Raw genomic sequence first — 20,027 nt, 5'->3', positions numbered from 1 at the left:
TGCCCGCCCACAATGGTAACGACACTGCTAGCCAACTGGAAAATGATTTAAATCCAAATACAGGTGTTTTGCAGGATGTGCTTCCTGCAACCACCCTAGAAGGAAAACAAAGACAGAGGATGAGATGGTCAGATGAAGTTAATCGACACCTCATGTTCTGTTATTACCAAGCAACAAACCTAGGAACCAACACAACTGGATACAGATCACAAGTATACACAACATTTATTACCAGATACCCAGAATTAAAATTCTTAACAGAACAACGACTAGCTGATCAGATCCGTGTAATAATCAAAAATAACAGGATACCCCAGTCAGAATTAGAAAACATCAAACAACAAGTACAACAAATACTGGAACAAAATAATGTGCAATCATAAGAAGAATAAAATACAGTAATGGACTCAAACATCCCAGAGCAAACAAACAAAGAACAACACGCATCAATTAAACAATCAGAGGAAAACGAAATCTTAAGACAGCCACCAGAACAAGCACAAATAGAACACGAAGTGACACACATGTTAGATATAGAAGAAAAATTTCAGCTGACATATATAGAATACAAAGACACAAATACAGACATTAGACCATTCTTGCATAGACCGCCAAATAACCCACAAGTTGAAACAACAATAAAAACTATCAAGACAATCATACACAACAAAATAAATGAAAACATAACTATGGAAGAGTTACAACTACTGGTTTATATAAGAGCGCTCACTACACTAAATATACACACTAGGCAGAGATCAGAACCAACCAACACACAGAAGAAACCCACAAAACCAGCATGGCAACACAGGCTACAGATCAGAATAGAAAAACTGAGAAAGGACATCGGACAGCTAACACAATTTATAAGAAATGAAATGTCAGAAAAAAAAACGAAAAAGGTTAGGTAAAATCTCACAACAAGAAGCGATAGAGCAATTAGATGAAAAGAAGCAGAAATTACAAGCATTGGCCAAACGACTTAGAAGATACAAAAAAAGTGAAAATAGAAGAAACTAATCCAAACATTCAACACAAACCAAAAGAAATTTTACCAGACAATAGATAACACACACATTAAAATAGACAATCCACCAAACATAACAGACATGGAACACTTCGGGAGCAACATATGGTCAAACCCGGTACAACATAACAGGCATGCATGGTGGATACAAGCAGAAACAGACACATACAAGATGATACCACAAATGCCTAAAGTGATAATTTTGCAACATGAAGACACCCAAGCAATTAATTCTACTCACAATTGGAAAGCCCCTGGAAAAGATAAAATAGCAAATCTCTGGCTAAAGAAGTTCACCTCAACACATTCACATCTAACTAAATTATTTAACATATCTAAAAACAAAGATGATGTGACTTACCAAACGAAGCACTGGCAGGTCGATAGACACACAAACTAACACACACAAACACACAAAATTCAAGCTTTCGCAACAAACTGTTGCCTCATCAGGAAAGAGGGAAGGAGAGGGAAAGACGAAAGGATGTGGGTTTTAAGGGAGAGGGTAAGGAGTCATTCCAATCCTGGGAGCGGAAAGACTTACCGTAGGGGGAAAAAAGGACGGGTAAACACTCGCACACACACTCTCATATCCATCCATACATATACAGACACAAGCAGACATATTTAAAGACAAAGAGTTTGGGCAGAGATGTCAGTCGAGGCGGAAGTGCAGAGGCAAAGATGTTGTTGAATGACAGGTGAGGTATGAGTGGCGGCAACTTGAAATTAGCGGAGATTGAGGCCTGGTGGGTAACGGGAAGAGAGGATATATTGAAGAGCAAGTTCCCATCTCCGGAGTTCGGATAGGTTGGTGTTAGTGGGAAGTATCCAGATAACCCGGACGGTGTAACACTGTGCCAAGATGTGCTGGCCGTGCACCAAGGCATGTTTAGCCACAGGGTGATCCTCATTACCAACAAACACTGTCTGCCTGTGTCCATTCATGCGAATGGACAGTTTGTTGCTGGCCATTCCCACATAGAATGCGTCACAGTGTAGGCAGGTCAGTTGGTAAATCACGTGGGTGCTTTCACACGTGGCTCTGCCTTTGATCGTGTACACCTTCCGGGTTACAGGACTGGAGTAGGTGGTGGTGGGAGGGTGCATGGGACAGGTTTTACACCGGGGGCGGTCACAAGGGTAGGAGCCAGAGGGTAGGGTAGGTGGTTTGGGGATTTCATAGGGATGAACTAACAGGTTACGAAGGTTAGGTGGACGGCGGGAAGACACTCTTGGTGGAGTGGGGAGGATCTCATGAAGGATGGATCTCATTTCAGGGCAGGATTTGAGGAAGTCGTATCCCTGCTGGAGAGCCACATTCAGAGTCTGGTCCAGTCCCGGAAAGTATCCTGTCACAAGTGGGGCACTTTTGTGGTTCTTCTGTGGGATGTTCTGGGTTTGAGGGGATGAGGAAGTGGCTCTGGTTATTTGCTTCTGTACCAGGTCAGGAGGGTAGTTGCGGGATGCGAAAGCTGTTGTCAGGTTGTTGGTGTAATGGTTCAGGGATTCCGGACTGGAGCAGATTCGTTTGCCACGAAGACCTAGGCTGTAGGGAAGGGACCGTTTGATGTGGAATGGGTGGCAGCTGTCATAATGGAGGTACTGTTGCTTGTTGGTGGGTTTGATGTGGACGGACGTGTGAAGCTGGCCATTGGACAGGTGGAGGTCAACATCAAGGAAAGTGGCGTGGGATTTGGAGTAGGACCACGTGAATCTGATGGAACCAAAGGAGTTGAGGTTGGAGAGGAAATTCTGGAGTTCTTCTTCACTGTGAGTCCAGATCATGAAGATGTCATCAATAAATCTGTACCAAACTTTGGGTTGGCAGACCAGGGTAACCAAGAAGGCTTCCTCTAAGCGACCCATGAATAGGTTGGCGTACGAGGGGGCCATCCTGGCACCCATGGCTGTTCCCTTTAATTGTTGGTATGTCTGGCCTTCAAAAGTGGAGAAGTTGTGGGTCAGGATGAAGCTGGCTAAGGTAATGAGGAAAGAGGTTTTAGGTAGGGTGGCAGGTGATCGGCGCGAAAGGAAGTGCTCCATCGCAGCGAGGCCCTGGACGTGCGGAATATTTGTGTATAAGGAAGTGGCATCAATGGTTACAAGGATGGTTTCCGGGGGTAACAGATTGGGTAAGGATTCCAGGTGTTCGAGAAAATGGTTCGTGTCTTTGATGAAGGATGGGAGACTGCATGTAATGGGTTGAAGGTGTTGATCTACGTAGGCAGAGATACATTCTGTAACACCTTCAACCCATCACGACCTGGTACAGAAGCAAATAACCAGAGCCACTTCCTCATCCCCTCAAACCCAGAACATCCCACAGAAGAACCACAAAAGTGCCCCACTTGTGACAGGATACTTTCCGGGACTGGACCAGACTCTGAATGTGGCTCTCCAGCAGGGATACGACTTCCTCAAATCCTGCCCTGAAATGAGATCCATCCTTCATGAGATCCTCCCCACTCCACCAAGAGTGTCTTTCCGCCGTCCACCTAACCTTCGTAACCTGTTAGTTCATCCCTATGAAATCCCCAAACCACCTACCCTACCCTCTGGCTCCTACCCTTGTGACCGCCCCCGGTGTAAAACCTGTCCCATGCACCCTCCCAGCACCACCTACTCCAGTCCTGTAACCCGGAAGGTGTACACGATCAAAGGCAGAGCCACGTGTGAAAGCACCCACGTGATTTACCAACTGACCTGCCTACACTGTGACGCATTCTATGTGGGAATGACCAGCAACAAACTGTCCATTCGCATGAATGGACACAGGCAGACAGTGTTTGTTGGTAATGAGGATCACCCTGTGGCTAAACATGCCTTGGTGCACGGCCAGCACATCTTGGCACAGTGTTACACCGTCCGGGTTATCTGGATACTTCCCACTAACACCAACCTATCCGAACTCCGGAGATGGGAACTTGCTCTTCAATATATCCTCTCTTCCCGTTACCCACCAGGCCTCAATCTCCGCTAATTTCAAGTTGCCGCCACTCATACCTCACCTGTCATTCAACAACATCTTTGCCTCTGCACTTCCGCCTCGACTGACATCTCTGCCCAAACTCTTTGTCTTTAAATATGTCTGCTTGTGTCTGTATATGTATGGATGGATATGAGAGTGTGTGTGCGAGTGTTTACCCGTCCTTTTTTCCCCCTACGGTAAGTCTTCCGCTCCCGGGATTGGAATGACTCCTTACCCTCTCCCTTAAAACCCACATCCTTTCGTCTTTCCCTCTCCTTCCCTCTTTCCTGATGAGGCAACAGTTTGTTGCGAAAGCTTGAATTTTGTGTGCTTGTGTGTGTTAGTTTGTATGTCTATCGACCTGCCAGCGCTTCGTTTGGTAAGTCACATCATCTTTGTTTTTAGATATATTTTTCCCACGTGGAATGTTTCCCTCTATTATATTGATATCATTAAATTATTTAACAGTTACATTGCAGACCCATACACATTCCCAGATACACTTTCACATGGAATAACTTATATGAATCCTAAAGATCAAGCAGACACAGCAAACCCAGCAAAATATCGCCCCATAACATGCCTACCAACAATATACAAAATATTAACTTCAGTCATTACACAGAAATTAATGACACATACAACACAGAACAAAATTATAAATGAAGAACAAAAAGGCTGTTGCGAGGGAGCACGAGGATGTAAAGAGCAACTGATAATAGATGCAGAGGTGACATATCAAGCTAAAACTAAACAAAGGTCGCTACACTATGCATACATTGACTACCAAAAAGCTTTTGATGGTGTACCCCACTCATGGCTACTACAAATATTGGAAATATACAAAGTAGATCCTAAATTGATACAGTTCCTAAACATAGTAATGAAAAATTGGAAAACCACACTTAATATCCAAACAAATTCAAATAATATCACATCCCAGCCAATACAGATTAAGCGTGGAATATACCAAGGAGACTCATTAAGTCCTTCCTGGTTCTGCCTTGCTCTGAACCCACTATCCAACATGCTAAATAATACAAATTATGGATACAATATTACTGGAACATAGCCACACAAAATCACACATTTGCTATACATGGATGATCTAAAACTACTGGCAGCAACAAATCAACAACTCAACCAATTACTAAAGATAACAGAAGTATTCAGCAATGATATAAATATGGCTTTTGGAACAGACAAATGTAAGAAAAATAGCATAGTCAACGGAAAACACACTAAACAAGAAGATTACATATTGGATAACCACAGCGACTGCATAGAAGCGATGGAAAAAACAGATGCCTATAAATATCTAGGATACAGACAAAAAATAGGAATAGATAATACAAATATTAAAGAAAAACTAAAGGAAAAATATAGACAAAGACTAACAAAAATGCTGAAAACAGAATTGACAGCAAGAAACAAGACAAAAGCTATAAATACTTACGCTATACCAATATTGACCTACTCATTTGGAGTAGTGAAATGGAGTAACACAGACCTAGAAGCACTCAATACACTTACACGATCACAATGCCACAAATATAGAATACATCTCATACATTCAGCAACAGAAAGATTCACATTAAGCAGAAAGGAAGGAGGAAGAGGATTTATCGACATAAAAAACCTACATTATGGACAGGTAGACAATTTAAGAAAATTCTTTATAGAACAAGCAGAAACTAGCAAAATACACAAAGCAATCACTCATATAAATACATCAGCTACACCACTGCAATTTCATAACCACTTCTACAACCCTTTAGATCACATAACATCAACAGATACGAAGAAAGTAAATTGGAAAAAGAAAACACTAAATGGCAAGCACCCGTATCATCTAACACAGCCACACATCGATCAAGACGCATCCAACACATGGCTAAGAAAAGGCAATATATACAATGAGACGGAAGGATTCATGATTGCAATACAGGATCAAACAATAAACACCAGGTATTACAGCAAGCATATTATTAAAGATCCCAATACCACAACAGATAAATGCAGACTTTGCAAACAACAAATAGAAACAGTAGATCACTTCACAAGCGGATGTACAATACTAGCAAATACAGAATACCCCAGAAGACATGACAATGTAGCAAAAATAATACATCAACAGCTTACCTTACAACATAAACTTATAAAACAACATGTTCCCACATACAAGTATGCACCACAAAATGTACTGGAGAATGATGAATACAAATTATACTGGAACAGAACCATTATATAACAGATAAAACAACACCACATAACAAACCTGACATCATACTCACCAATAAAAAGAAGAAATTAACACAACTAATCGAAATATCCATACCCAATACAACAAATATACAAAAGAAAAGAGGAGAAAAAATTGAAAAATACATCCAACTGGCAGAGGAAGTCAAGGACATGTGGCATCAGGATAAAGTTGACATTATACCAATTATACTATCAACTACAGGAGTCATACCACACAATATCCACCAGTACATCAATGCTATACAGCTACATCCAAACTTATATATACAACTACAGAAATCTGTAATTATTGCTACATGTTCAATTACCCGAAAGTTCCTAAATGCAATATCACACATACCGTACAGTTAAAAGGAAGTGACACTTGATCAAGGTCCGCGTCACTTTCCATTTTTAACCAGACTTAACGTCTGAGAAGGTAAAGAAATAATAATAAAAATAAAAACATCTTAATGAAGTGAAAGTTAATACCAAAGAAGGCTAGCTAGCACCTATATACTATGTACATCATCAGACACTAAGATCCCCCTTTCAGTATTCACATATATGTTAAGTTCTCCGATACAAGACAGTATGTAGTTCTATGTCTTACTTTAACAAACAGTTGCCTCGACACTGCATCACCAGCCAAAGGAGACTTGGCTTTTACTTGAATTGTTATGTGGCCCAGTTTCTTAGGTGTTATCATGAATGATACTGAAGAACCACTGTTGGCTTTCACCGTAACTTGCTTCTTACGATACAATTCCACCTCTGCAATGGTAAGTAAATGTAGTGTGAGTGGTACATCCATTCCAGCCTTGTAAACATTAGCATATAGCACAGTTAATTTCATTGTGGATATCCATAAAGGAAAATTTTACACAAAATGCTATAGAATATACAGGTTTAATACTTACTATTCACAGAGCTGACCTCATTTGACACTTCAGCAAATTCAAAGGTACCAAGCTCGACTTTCTCCAGCGTAACATCAGCTACAACATCCTTGTCCATGTAATTAAAGACAACTATAGGTATTGCTACAATCTCACCACGAATGACAGAATATGGCAGATCGATAGAGATGAAAAATGGCCGGAAGACTCGCACCTGCAAAAATTGATGTTTTACTGAATGCAAAAGAGGCTGTAGCAACCAAGTAAAGCACCTAAAACTTGATAGTAAGTGAAAAGGTAAGAGTATTTGCCTGGCTGGGATTGGACCCAGTGTCCTGCTCCTCTACAAAGTTCTCAGCCAGCAAATTTTATTAATACAGTGCATACACTGCACAGAGCATCAGAATCCAATCCCCGCCCCAAATCTACTTATATACTTACTTAATCCGTAGAAACAAATCTATTAAAATATAAAAAAGTTGTAATTTTTGTAAAAAAATGTCAACAATTCCAGCAAACATACATAAAACAGTGGCTCTTGTTGATGACAACAGCAGGAGAAACAATTCTGTTTGAAATAATAAAAGAAAAGTGTTTGCAGATTTCATGATATTTAACAAAGTTATAATGAAAGATGTGGATGAACAACATGTTTATGTTAAATTTCCCCTTCAGTGTAGGTGAAATTTTACAAAAAAAAGTAAAATATAGTTGTAAGGATCTATAACTGAACTAAACTACTTTCTATAAATATCCTCATGCCTTGATAAATTACACCACCATGGGCAAAAAAGTTGTAATATTCTTAAATATATTTAACTGAGAGTGGTAAGGAAACTAATAATGATAAATCACTCTGAAGTGGAAGGAAAATATAAACTAAATATCGTAATGATAAAATTTCTAACATTAGTTCTTGCAGATATCTATATTTCCTGAGAAACATAGTTCCAAATTTCTCGGTAAACACAGAACAGCCAAATTTTTATGTTCTGTCTCGATATTTGTTTGGCAGTTTGATCCTACTTGATTTGAAGGAGCTTTTCACACAGCTACCTTAAAAATTTATGGTGTGCTAACAGGATTTGTCTTTTGGATGGAGAAGTCATCAAGAAAAAATTTAATATTTAACACCAAGATTCCCACCAGCCTCAGATTCTGATCATCAGTTTTTCATTTTATGTCAAATACCGCATCTATTTTATATGCCAGTAAAAAATCTGTCATTTGCATGCTGATGCTCTCCAGCTGTGCTTAAGTGTCAGCTCTAAGAATCTTCCTTTTAACATTTCACACATTAAAAAGTAAAAGATTGTGGGCTACATAAAACAAATTATAAACACGAGTGCAATATTTATTTGTAATTAAACTGTAATTCAAATTTTTTATCTGTATTTCTCAAGCAGATTGGTAATTATAAAAAATATTCATACACACAGATCTTTATCACTTTCATAACACATATCAATTACATACAATTAAGGGAAAATATTATCTACACTCTTGAACCTCTTGCCAGTAAATGTTCATAATTACAAAGTGATGTTCTTTAAATCTCATTGTCACTTATAAAGTAACCTTTCATGTAAAAAGGTACCAAAACAGAACACAGGCCTATTCACCATAATTAATTGGTTAAGAGCCTTCGTGGCAGCTTCAGAAATAAGAGATTTCCTTGGTTTGTACCTGTCAGTGTAGAGTATATACAATCACATATTTCCAACAAAGCTCTAGCCTCTCCAAGGTAGTACATTCATATAACACTATGACTCTAGACGTAAGTGGAAGTCACAGTATAGAGAACTGCACTGTTTTCCCTGTGACCCTATGCAATCTAAATTATATGATAAAAAGAAAATAATCTTACCTTTTGAGGAGTTTCTATCAGACCAAGTCCAAACAATGTGTCTACTGAAAAGGCTGTGAGAATCCAAGATGTGATGGTGTCAGGAACCTTACTTTTCATGATAGTTTTTCCACTTGGCCTACAAAAATAACAAATAAATGAGTGGAACTAGTACAAAATTATATTTAGAAGCTCAAAATAATTATTTTTAGGTAAAACTGTTCTTACATTAAGTTTATGCAAGTGTCTACAAGCATATTTCTATAGTGTAGCTTAATAAATTCACAACTTCTTGCTCCACTTATATTATGGAATGCATGGTCTGCACTGCTTTAATATGCCACCAAGGATATAAACAATTTGAAGTCACTAATTAAATCTCTGGGACAAACTGCAACCCAATTCAAAACCAACCTCCATGCCAACCATACTGATCTTCCATACTACACCCTATGATAGACCAGATCAAGTCAGTTCTGAAGCACTTTAATATCAAATCAAAACTAGTGACAAGCAGAGACAAATGCAATACACACACAACTGCACCATTCTCTCCTGAGCATGCAGCCAAACCACTCTGAAAGGCTTGAAAGAAGAAAGAACATGAACATACATGACAGATTGAGCATCAGTCCATCATTTCTCAATGCAAAATGTATGTACTTTTGTTGCATAACACTGTAAATGTAGGATATCAGACTTCACTTAATGTAAGTGACACACAAATAACTGGGTTAAGCATTTAACTATTTTGCGCACGCAAACTACAACTTTTTCTTTTCCTTGGCATTACTGTGAACTACCAAGCTTTACACCTAATATGTGTACCTGTCACTTGTCTCAACGGTCAGCTGTCCTGCTTGAGATCAAAATGTGACACATGGCCATGGATCAGTTAGTCAATTTGATCCATATCTATTTCACACATAATCCCACCATTAAACAACTTTTGATGCAAGAGACTGAGAAAGTCTTTTCCTTACGTTGTTTTGTTTGTTATTTACACTCGTGCTCATAAATTACGGATAATGCTGATACATGGTGAAACAACGCTCTGGTGGGTGGTTTGCAAGTTTAAATCACATCAGGGTATGATCATGCGGTGCATTTGACTTGTGGTCATCGCACGGCGGTGCTGGCAGCAGTCCACACACGCAGAGGTGTGTTGGTGCATGTCAGAGTACGGTGCAGAGAGTAAGTGTGCAGACATTTTCAGATGTGCTAATGGTAACTGTGTGTCGAAAATGGCTCAAAGAACACATTTTGATGACGTTATGGAGGGTAGAATACTAGGGCGATTGGAGGCTGGTCAAACACAGCAGGTCACAGCACAGGCCCTCCGTGTGCCACAAAGTGATCTCAAGATTATGGCAAAAACTCCAGCAGACAGGAAACGTGTCCAGGCACTACAGTACGGGACGTCCAGTGTATAACACCACTAGATGACCGATATCTCACCATCAATGCCCGCAGATGGCCACGGAGTACTGCAGGTAGCCTTGCTCGGGACCTTACCGCAGCCACAGGAACAGTTGTCTCTAGACATACAATCTACACACAACTGAACAGACATGGTTTATTTGCCCAGAGACCTGAAAGGTGCATTCCACTGACCCCTGCCCACAGGAGAGCCTGTAAAGCCTGGTGTCAAGAACATAGTACATGATCATTGGAACAGTGGTTTCAGGTTATGTTCATGGACGAGTCCAGGTATAGTCTGAACAGTGATCCTTGCCGGGTTTTCATCTGGCGTGAACCAGGAACCAGATACCAACCCCGTAACATCCTTGAAAGGGACTTGTATGGAGGTTGTGGTTTGATGGTGTGGGGTGGGATTATGATTGGTGCATGTACACCCCTGCATGTCTTCGACAGAGGAACTTTAACAGGTCAGATGTATCGGAATGTCATTTTGCACCTGTATGTCTGCCTTTTCAGGGGTGCAATGAGTCCCACCTTCCTCCTGATGGATGATAACACATGGCCCCACCGAGCTGCCATCGTGGAGGAGTACCTTGAAACAGATTATATCAGGTGAATGGAGTGGCCTGCCTGTTCTCCAGACCTAAACCCCATCGAGCACATCTGGGATGCTCTCAGTTGACGTATCGCTGCACGTCCTCAAACCCTAGGACACTTCAGGAGCTCCGACAAGCACTAGTGCAAGAATGGGAGGCTATACCCCAGCAACTGTTCAACCACCTCATCCAGAGTATGCCAACCTGTTGTGCGGCCTGTGTACGTGTGCATGGTGATCACATCCCATATTGATGTTGGATCACAGGTGCAGGAAACAGTGGCGTTTTGTAGCACATATGTTTCGGGACGGTTTTCTCAACTTATCACCAATACTGTGGACTTACAGATCTGTGTCGTGTATGTTCCCTGTATGCCTATACTGTTAGCGCCAGTTTTGTGTAGTGCCACGTTGCGTGGCACTACATTCTGCAATTATCCTTAATTTATGAGCATGAGTGTAGTTTAGTTGATGGCATTTATGGTGTTTTAGGAGATTATCAAACAGTTTGATTATGAAGTCTAGTCCAGTTCATTTTTGATGCCATTATCATTCTTTACTCCTGTGTTTTGGTTCTGCTGTGGTATCAACTGGACAAGTCGATGGGCAAGTAAATGGACAGTTACAGTTATGATTATCATTGATAATCTGCATGTTAAAAACAATCAACATTTATCAGTGACATCCTACTTCCATGCAACTTTTGTAGATACATGTAGACAATTGATACAAAGCTTGATTTGACCAAAATCTGTGATGAAGAGATGACCTCCTGCCTTCCTTCAACCTCAGAAACGCCTTAAGATCCTTAAAAAGACAGCAAAAAACCCATTTCTCTTTCCAAGCAAATCAATCCATGGAATGTGAGTGCTCTTCTGCTCAGAGCTTTGGACAATTACTGAGAAAAATATTATTATAAGACATTCCAATTACTATCCAGATATTTAAACCACTAAGCAGTTTTCTTACACATACCTATACGATGACAATTTAGTACAAATTGTATTATTTCACTGGTTCTAAATCAGATAATACTCTTATACCAGAAGCAGTAACTATTAAAGAGTAAAATAAGATTTGAAACACTAATAAAAGTGTGTCTGATCGATTCATAACAGCTTCACTTAACAGCTATTAACTGCATACCTGAAAGAATACCTGAAGCCAGACACAGCAGATGTCTACAACTGCCAAACCAACATAAAATTCTAAATAGGGTGGAAAAAGTACCAGATCCCCAATTGTGTACATCCATACCCAGAAGACAAGTTGGCAAAGAGCCACGGCGACGCGAGGTCGTGCAGGAGAAAGACGCGTGGCTTATTCCAGACGGGGGCAGGGATTCGTGAGAAGGCGTAGGGCCCCGCGAGGGGTGGTCTGGTGACAGGTGTGTAAGCGACAGGAGGCCCGAGGTCCGGCTTGAGTGTGGGAGCCCCAGGGGGTGGGGTTGTGCGGAAGTGGGGACCGTCCTGCGCACGCAGCCCGGGGCCCGAACCTGGCACCGGCAGCGGCCCTGCAAGACACATTCACCTCATTCAGTTCTCACACGAGGTCACACAGTGCTGATGCCTTGGTACCGTACACCTTGCACGCATCCCAGGTGTCGCAGTCAAGATGCTTGCAGGTCCCTTCACATGATTCCAGCTATATTTTCTTCATTTTGTTGTCAGAGAAAACTTAGCTGTTTATTGCTAACACCACGTTTTCAGTTTCGCTTTAGTTTTTTAAACTTAACTTCAGGCAACATTAATTAATACTGTGTCACCACTCACATCAGTATTGAATAATTTTATATTACATGTTGATATGTTACCTATATATTACTGCTGAGATTTGGTAGTGAATATTATTCTTTATCTCAAAATATAAAGTTATATAATTTCAGATTGAAGTGTAACACCACAGTTTACCAGCTGCTGAAAAAGTGGCTTGCGGAGCGCACAGACTGAATTCCTGACTTTGAGGACATTAAAGTAATCCTTTTTCAGAGGAAAGTAGAATGCACAGCGAAGGCAAAGTACAGAGATTTGCATGTTCCATATAGTTACATAATTCAATCCAAACTGTAGTCCAGATTTGAGACAATTTATATGAAACGAGAGGTAACTACATTTTAACAGTCAAGATTCTAATTCCGAAGAACTAACCAATGTGCTGGCAATCAGTAAGTCAAAGCTGAGAACCAAAATTGAAATAAATAATATGGCACAGTAAATAATTTGGTGCAGGTGGAAATGAAGGATGAATGCAAAATACAGAAAAGAAAGACACGGGAATGACTACAAAGGATTACTGGTAGGAGGAACTAATATAAATTCAAACCAGAAAAAGCCAAGTAGGTATGTGGTGGTATAGAATGATCATCACAGCTTTATTGCAATCAGTAACTCATCTACTACTTTCAAAACTTCAGAGAAGGTTTCCTGCAAAACTTTCATGACTAGTACTCCGGGAAGAAAGGATGTTGTAGAGACATGGCTTAGCCACAGCCTGGGGGAATAAATGTTTCATTTTGCAATGGAGTGTGCGCTCATACAGCACTTCCAGTCAGATTAAAATTGTGCACCAGACTGAGACGCGAACTCAGGACGTATGCCTTTTGTGGGCAAGTACTCTACCGCCTCAGCTCCCTATGCAAGCCTCAAAACCCATCTTCACACCTTTACTGTGAGGACAGGTCGTGGATTGTGCTTGTTTCGCTCAGTCGAGAGAGCCCAAGAAATGCAAAGGTCCCAAGTTCAAGTCTTGGTCTGGCATACAGTTTTAATCTGCCAAAAAGTTTCATGATTATATGTAATTCAGAACAGTGTCAATTCACTCACTCACTTACTGACGTATTTCCTGAGAATATGTTCATCATAATATCAGATTCATGTGACACAAAACCCCAAAGACATAGGGAATAAATATAAAAAGGGGATGGGGGTGACAACACAGCCTTGGTCTAATTGATCCTGTTTCAATAGGTACATAAACATATTTCCATTCTGGCTAAAACTGTTTCATGTAAATTACTATCACTTTTTAATAGTCATGTAAGCACTTTGAAATCTTACAACTGTTTATACTTACAATTTGCTATTTATTCGCATGCTGGGTGACCAAATAAGATATCTTTCTAATTTATAATTGAATTCTCTACCAAGCAGTCCTCTATAGCACTCTTGATCTTTTTTGGTCAATATCAGACCTTTTCTGGTAAAAATAAATGTTATAGGGGGAGTGATGTGAACAATCAAACAAAGGAACAACAGAAGGGGAGGGACAGAATGAGGAGAAACACATCATGTATAATTATAAAAATGAAGAGTATGACATAGGTTCAGGTAAGGTGGGAATACAGTGGCATAGACAACATACACAGAGAGTTACGCAGAAATGCAACTTGTTACAGAGGTTAAGGAAAATGAATAATTGGGAAAAGATGGAATTGCAGGATGGGAAAAGAATGTGACTTTCATTAAATTTTGGATTGTGGAGAAGAAATGACAATAAATAAAGATGAGAGATGCGATAGGGAATACTGAAAGATAAAAAAGGAAGGAAGGTTAAGATGCAATGGTGAGGTCATTAGAGGATGAGCACAAGGTGCAACTGGACAAGGATGGGATAGATAAGCAATGGTGTCTTTTTCCAAAGGAATCATCTGGTGAATTGACTTAATTTAGGGAAACCACAAAAAACTTAAATGTTGATGGCCTGACAGGGACTTGAGTACTGCTTCCTCAGAATGCAAGTTCTATTCTTTGATCACTGTGCCACTTTGCTTGGTAAAGATAGGCTTTACTGAGTCATCACTAGAAGTGAGTAGGCTAAACTGTTGGGTGGCTTCAAGCAGTTTCACTTGAAGTACTAAACAAAGTGGCATTGGCTGGGGGGCAAAGAAAGGGGAAGAGTGGCAGTGGCCAAACAGTGTTGAGGGGGCGAGGAAAAATTTGGAGAGGAGACCAAGCCAATAATGCTGAGACCAGCCTTTGAATTATGACTCCATCACACCATTTTGATCATTACCATATGCTTTTTACCGTTCCTGGAATCTATGTTATTCATTTAATTACTAATTAGTTACTTTAAGTTTCATTATCTTCCTGTTTGCTTCACAAGGAGGAGAAAAGCCAACAGAATGCAAGAAGTGTCTTCCTCAAACCAGTAATGTATGGAGCCAGGATTTACTGTGACTTTGTTGTACTTCCATCAACATTCTCTTCAGCAAGCTCAGCACAAATGTGCATTTTTTCTCGATCTGCGAACACCTGGGATATTCTTTCAGTTAACTAAATAATTTCATAGCAACATAAGAAAACATATGATCACAGAATAGGTACAACTTGACGACCCTACATAGGTTATTCTCTAGTGCAGGTCAGCCACCACCTCAAGGATGATTGCAAGACAAGCATGTCCAGCCTGAGGAAACTTTCACCACAAAAAGCTGCTTGCCTTCACAAGCCATGTTAGTCATCTACAGACACATCAATTAACCAAAAACAGTGATAAAAAAGAAGATAAACACTCACCAGTAGAAAAAACACACACAAACACAAACACACACACACACACACACACACACACACACACACCTTGTTTATGCACTTACCTTCTTTTCTTGTTACCACAGAGATATAGCTAAGACCATATTTACATGCACAAAACAAAAGAAAAATTTCTAGTCAACAAACATGCACATTCACCCTTCCTTTATTTCTCTAACGATTCTTTTGCATGACCTTGTGTTTTGGAGATTGGGGTGGAAGTATGGGGAGTAAGGTGGTCATTGTATATTTGCAAACATTGTACACGTATGAAAAATATTTGCTTGACATATTGCATTTATTTGTTGTACATGTCTTATGTGTGAGTGCCTTTTTAATCACTTTAAGAAAATTATACATTTTAAAGGGTCATCAAACCACATTACTGCTTTTAAGATGTTCATGGATATAACAATCCTCCCCTTTCTTTTTTCACACAAGCAAAAAACACAAATATTTAAATATATAATGACTACAACCACCACCATTTAATAATAAGTAGCTAAGCCATAGTTACTTTGTACCTTGCAGCTTTTCATTGAAAATAATAATATGCAATTGAGTGTTTAGAACAGGAGCATTTACAAAAAGATTGTACAATTCATTTGTTGTCCTTATACAGTGTTATGTGAGCAGACAATAACTAATAATTAATAAAAATATATCAGTTGTCTTTTATGAAAGACCATAATGAAGAACATCTGAACAATTTACGAACACAAACTGGTGGAAGGAGAAATGGGGGAGGGGGAAGACTTCTGCCTTTGTTTTGCATTTATAAATGACAGAAATATAACATGTAGTGATGCTAAAATATAACTAGGGAAACCTCAGGTAGGAATATCAACAATGTAGGAAAAGACAGATTGCTACTTATAATACAGAAGACACATTAAGATGCAGACAGGCACAATTAAAAGACACTTCCATAAAGCATTCGGTCACAGCCTTCAACAGCAAAAGAGTAACACACTTTACCGCCAACACCAGGTGTCGGAATGCCCTGGCAGCTTGGGCCAGAATGGCATTCGAGCCTGCACTACCAGTATTGGCAGTCATGTGTGAATGAGGAGTGCTTGCTTGTATGTATGAATGGTGTGTGTTTCTCTTTTGCTGATGAAGGCTGTGGCCAAAAGCTTTATGTAAGCGTTTTTTAACTGTATCTGTCTGTAACTTAACATGTCTTCTTTATGGTAAGTGCAATCAGTACTTTTCTACATTGTTAAATGTAACTAGTATACACACATCTTGATATTAGATACAATATCTACACAAGAACTTCAACTAATCTCAGTTCTTGTACTGATAAAAGAAAGGGCACAAATACAGTAATTTTTCTCTGTTCTCAGTATTTCAATCAATATTTCCTGATTTATCAAATTTGCAATAAATGGTATTTAATTTTATTTTATACTGTATTAAGCATTTTACTTCATTTTCCTAAGTTTGAGCCGGCCGGTGTGGCCGAGCAGTTCTAGGCACTTCAGTCTGGAACCGCGCGACTGCCACGGTCGCAGGTTCAAATCCTGCCTCAGGCATGGATGTGTGTGATGTCCTTAGGTTAGTTATGTTTAAGTAGTTCTAAGTTCTAGGGGACTGATGACCTCAGATGTTACGTCCCATAGTACTCAGAGCCATTTGAACCATTTTCGTAAGTTTGATTTAAGCAATCAAAACTCTTAAGTATTTAAATAAACCAAACATATACTCAAGAGCCAAACAGAAGCGAGAGTGTTTGCTGAGGAGGGGGAGGGGTTCACTTGTGCAAATGCATGTTTACATAGGAAAATAAAGATGGAGATATGAGTGGAAAGTGTATATGTCAAGCACAAGACTAGTGTAATAAGTCTGCATTAGTGTGACTTGTTTTTTATGTATCTATATGTCATATTAGATGGAATATATCATGGGCATACCATTAAGCTTTACATTAGCATTTCTGTCTGCTTCTGTGACATTTCCTCCATAAATGCTCTTTCACAGGGGAAAAATTGTATTATGTTATATAGTTTCTGTTAGGCAAATTGTAATAGAACTGGCTAGTAATAGCTCATTTCCTTGTGTCTAGGTATGATAATCTCTTCAAGTTTCTCAGGTATAATGGAATGAAAGGCAAAATGAATAGAAATATTAGATGAATAATTTATGCTTCATGAGTCTCTTTATGAGTATTTTATCCATAAATTCCTTGTAGTATGCTACAGCAAATGACGGCCACACCAAAATGTAAGAATTACACAATTCTAGATGTCATTAGGAAAATATGTATTAAATTTCTGCCATTGTGAATGTCTCTTTTCTAGGTTCTATTTTATTATAAACATTTATTATTTAAAATTCCTGACAGATGTAATAATTAGCAGTGTCTGCCAGTTTAATAAACTCATAAAATATCTTCAGTATGGCTTTCATAAAGTTTATATGATATATTTTTGTAAATGCACTATGTTATTAATGTTTAACATTTTTTCACATAATTGTAGTAGTCAAGTATTAATCATTTCTAATTAAACTGTGTGAGCTGCACAGCCACTATATCAGAATTACAGCAATAAAGAAAAATGTGAGAAAGAAATGTAGACCTGCTGGAAAGACTATATAAGCAAATGAGGGCATAAGGATCTAGCTCTTTTCTATACTCCAAGGTGTGCAATCATGTGGAGCATATATAGCTTGTAGCACACCTCACTACATGACAAAATCAGTGTAGAATTCAATCATAGTACTTTTGGAAAGAAGACAAAACAAAATGTTTCATGTGCTTCATGGTCATATTCAAGGAATAATCCAACTTCCTGATGTTCCATCCATATCTTTAAAGAATATTTCAGGATGTTCAACATTTTGTTCACTGCATTTCTGGTGTAAGATAAGGAAATGATAATATTTCTTTAGCAGTGGCTATCTGCTCTTGAAAACATCCTTTCTTCTTCCAAACAATAGGGATCCTGAGTATCAAAACATAGAATAAAGAAAGAAGGAAGGAAGGTTAGGCTCTAATGTCTCATTCATGACGTGTTTACTGGAGACTCCTTATTAGGGGCATGATTCACAAACCTTCAGATCTATGCTCTGTGTGTTTGTCAGTCTTATGTTGCCCAATATGCCAATTATTTCCAAGTATTTAAATTAACTGCTCTAGCAGTAGAGTAAATATCTCTTTCTCTTGCAGCCCACTCTACCCACATTTTAATTTTTGCTGTAATAATTAATAAAAAAAAGCATATCATCATTATTTGTGCCAAAATACACACAGGTACATTAGCAAAAAATACATAATTAAAGCATCTATAACATACTGTACATATCTACACCAACAATAGATGTTGGTTTCAATTGTGGATTATACATCATCAATTGACTATTCAGTAGCCTGGCCTACCCTGCATCTAGCATTTCCCAAATCCAGGTTTCTGGGAAGTGGCTGCGAACTCTGATTCCCTCATCTCCAGATACCATACTGGGTAACGGGGCCAGATCTACTGCTGACTCTTCATTGTCTAACATAAAATCATCAGCAACACCGGATCTGTAGTAGACTAAAAAAGAAAGTGATGGACAAGTGAAACAATGAATTCAGTTTTTGATATTACAACCAGTATCTTTTTAAAACAGAATCACTAAAACCTGTGAACTCCGCATATCAACTCTGTACCCATTCACTTTTCCATAACAACGGTGTTGTGTTCCTGTACCTGCCCTCACAACATTTAACAAGCTGGTTGCCTCTAAGAGTCAATCTGATAAATCCCCCGACCAACAGCCAAACACCATCCTATAAAAGTGCTTTTTAAATATCGAAAATTAAGTGATGGCAAACAGAAGTAGTGAAAATTTTTCAGCTTCAGATATGAAACAGACATTTGTCTGTGAAACATAATGCAGAGGTCACCGCCCTGAGAAGAACGGCTGTTTCATAATGACAGTTGTATTATTGTTTTATGAAATGAAGACATGCTTTTTGTCTGGCAGTGCTTAGAATGACAAACAGTAGTTATCTTTCAAGTAAATTATAGATTGGGACTTTTTAATCCCCATTTTCTAATGAAGGTGGAAGGAAGTTATAAGTATTTAATGTCCCATCGACAGCTAGGTCATTAGAGATGGAGCACAAGCTCAGATTAAAATAGGGTGGGGAAGGAAATCAGCCGTGGCCTTTTCAAGGGAATCAACCCAGTATGTACCTTTAGCAATTTAGGGAAATCACAGAACACCTAAATATGGATGGAGGGACAAGGATTTGAACCTTTGTTCTCCCGAATGTGAGTCAGTATGCTAAGCACTGCCCCACCTCACTTGGTCCATTTTCTAATGGTACTTTATGTAGCTGAAGCTAACTTGTAACACATATTTGCACTCTAAGACTGCAAAATGCTTGTAGTTACAAGCAAACAATTAAATGAAAGATCTATTTACAAATGACAGTGATGTAGTAGCTTCATTCTGCTGTCTATTAAGATGATAACACTTTTCATTAACACTGTTAAATTA

The 20,027-nt window shown here is 39.1% G+C and overlaps 1 protein-coding gene across 4 annotated transcripts in view; it reads right to left on the bottom strand.

Annotated features, from left to right (window-relative positions):
• Positions 1–20,027, bottom strand: part of LOC126235881 (CD109 antigen-like) — a 565,987-nt gene that overhangs the window by 64,771 nt on the left and 481,189 nt on the right. For 3 of the 4 annotated variants that reach the window (XM_049944806.1, XM_049944805.1, XM_049944807.1), the window contains exons 15-18: positions 12,262–12,517; positions 9,009–9,126; positions 7,163–7,355; positions 6,856–7,016 (exon numbers count right to left, since the gene is read on the bottom strand). In XM_049944806.1, the coding sequence (XP_049800763.1) occupies positions 6,856–7,016; positions 7,163–7,355; positions 9,009–9,126; positions 12,262–12,517 (728 nt within the window). Of the gene's footprint in view, positions 1–6,855; positions 7,017–7,162; positions 7,356–9,008; positions 9,127–12,261; positions 12,518–18,918; positions 19,076–20,027 lie in introns of all 4 variants that reach the window. The other variant, XM_049944808.1, reaches the window with a different exon arrangement.

Source organism: Schistocerca nitens, chromosome 2 (genome assembly GCF_023898315.1).
Source record: "Schistocerca nitens isolate TAMUIC-IGC-003100 chromosome 2, iqSchNite1.1, whole genome shotgun sequence".
Taxonomy (NCBI): Eukaryota; Metazoa; Arthropoda; class Insecta; order Orthoptera; family Acrididae; genus Schistocerca; species Schistocerca nitens.
Note: the sequence above shows the minus strand (reverse complement) of the source record. Positions and strands in the feature narration are given on the sequence as shown.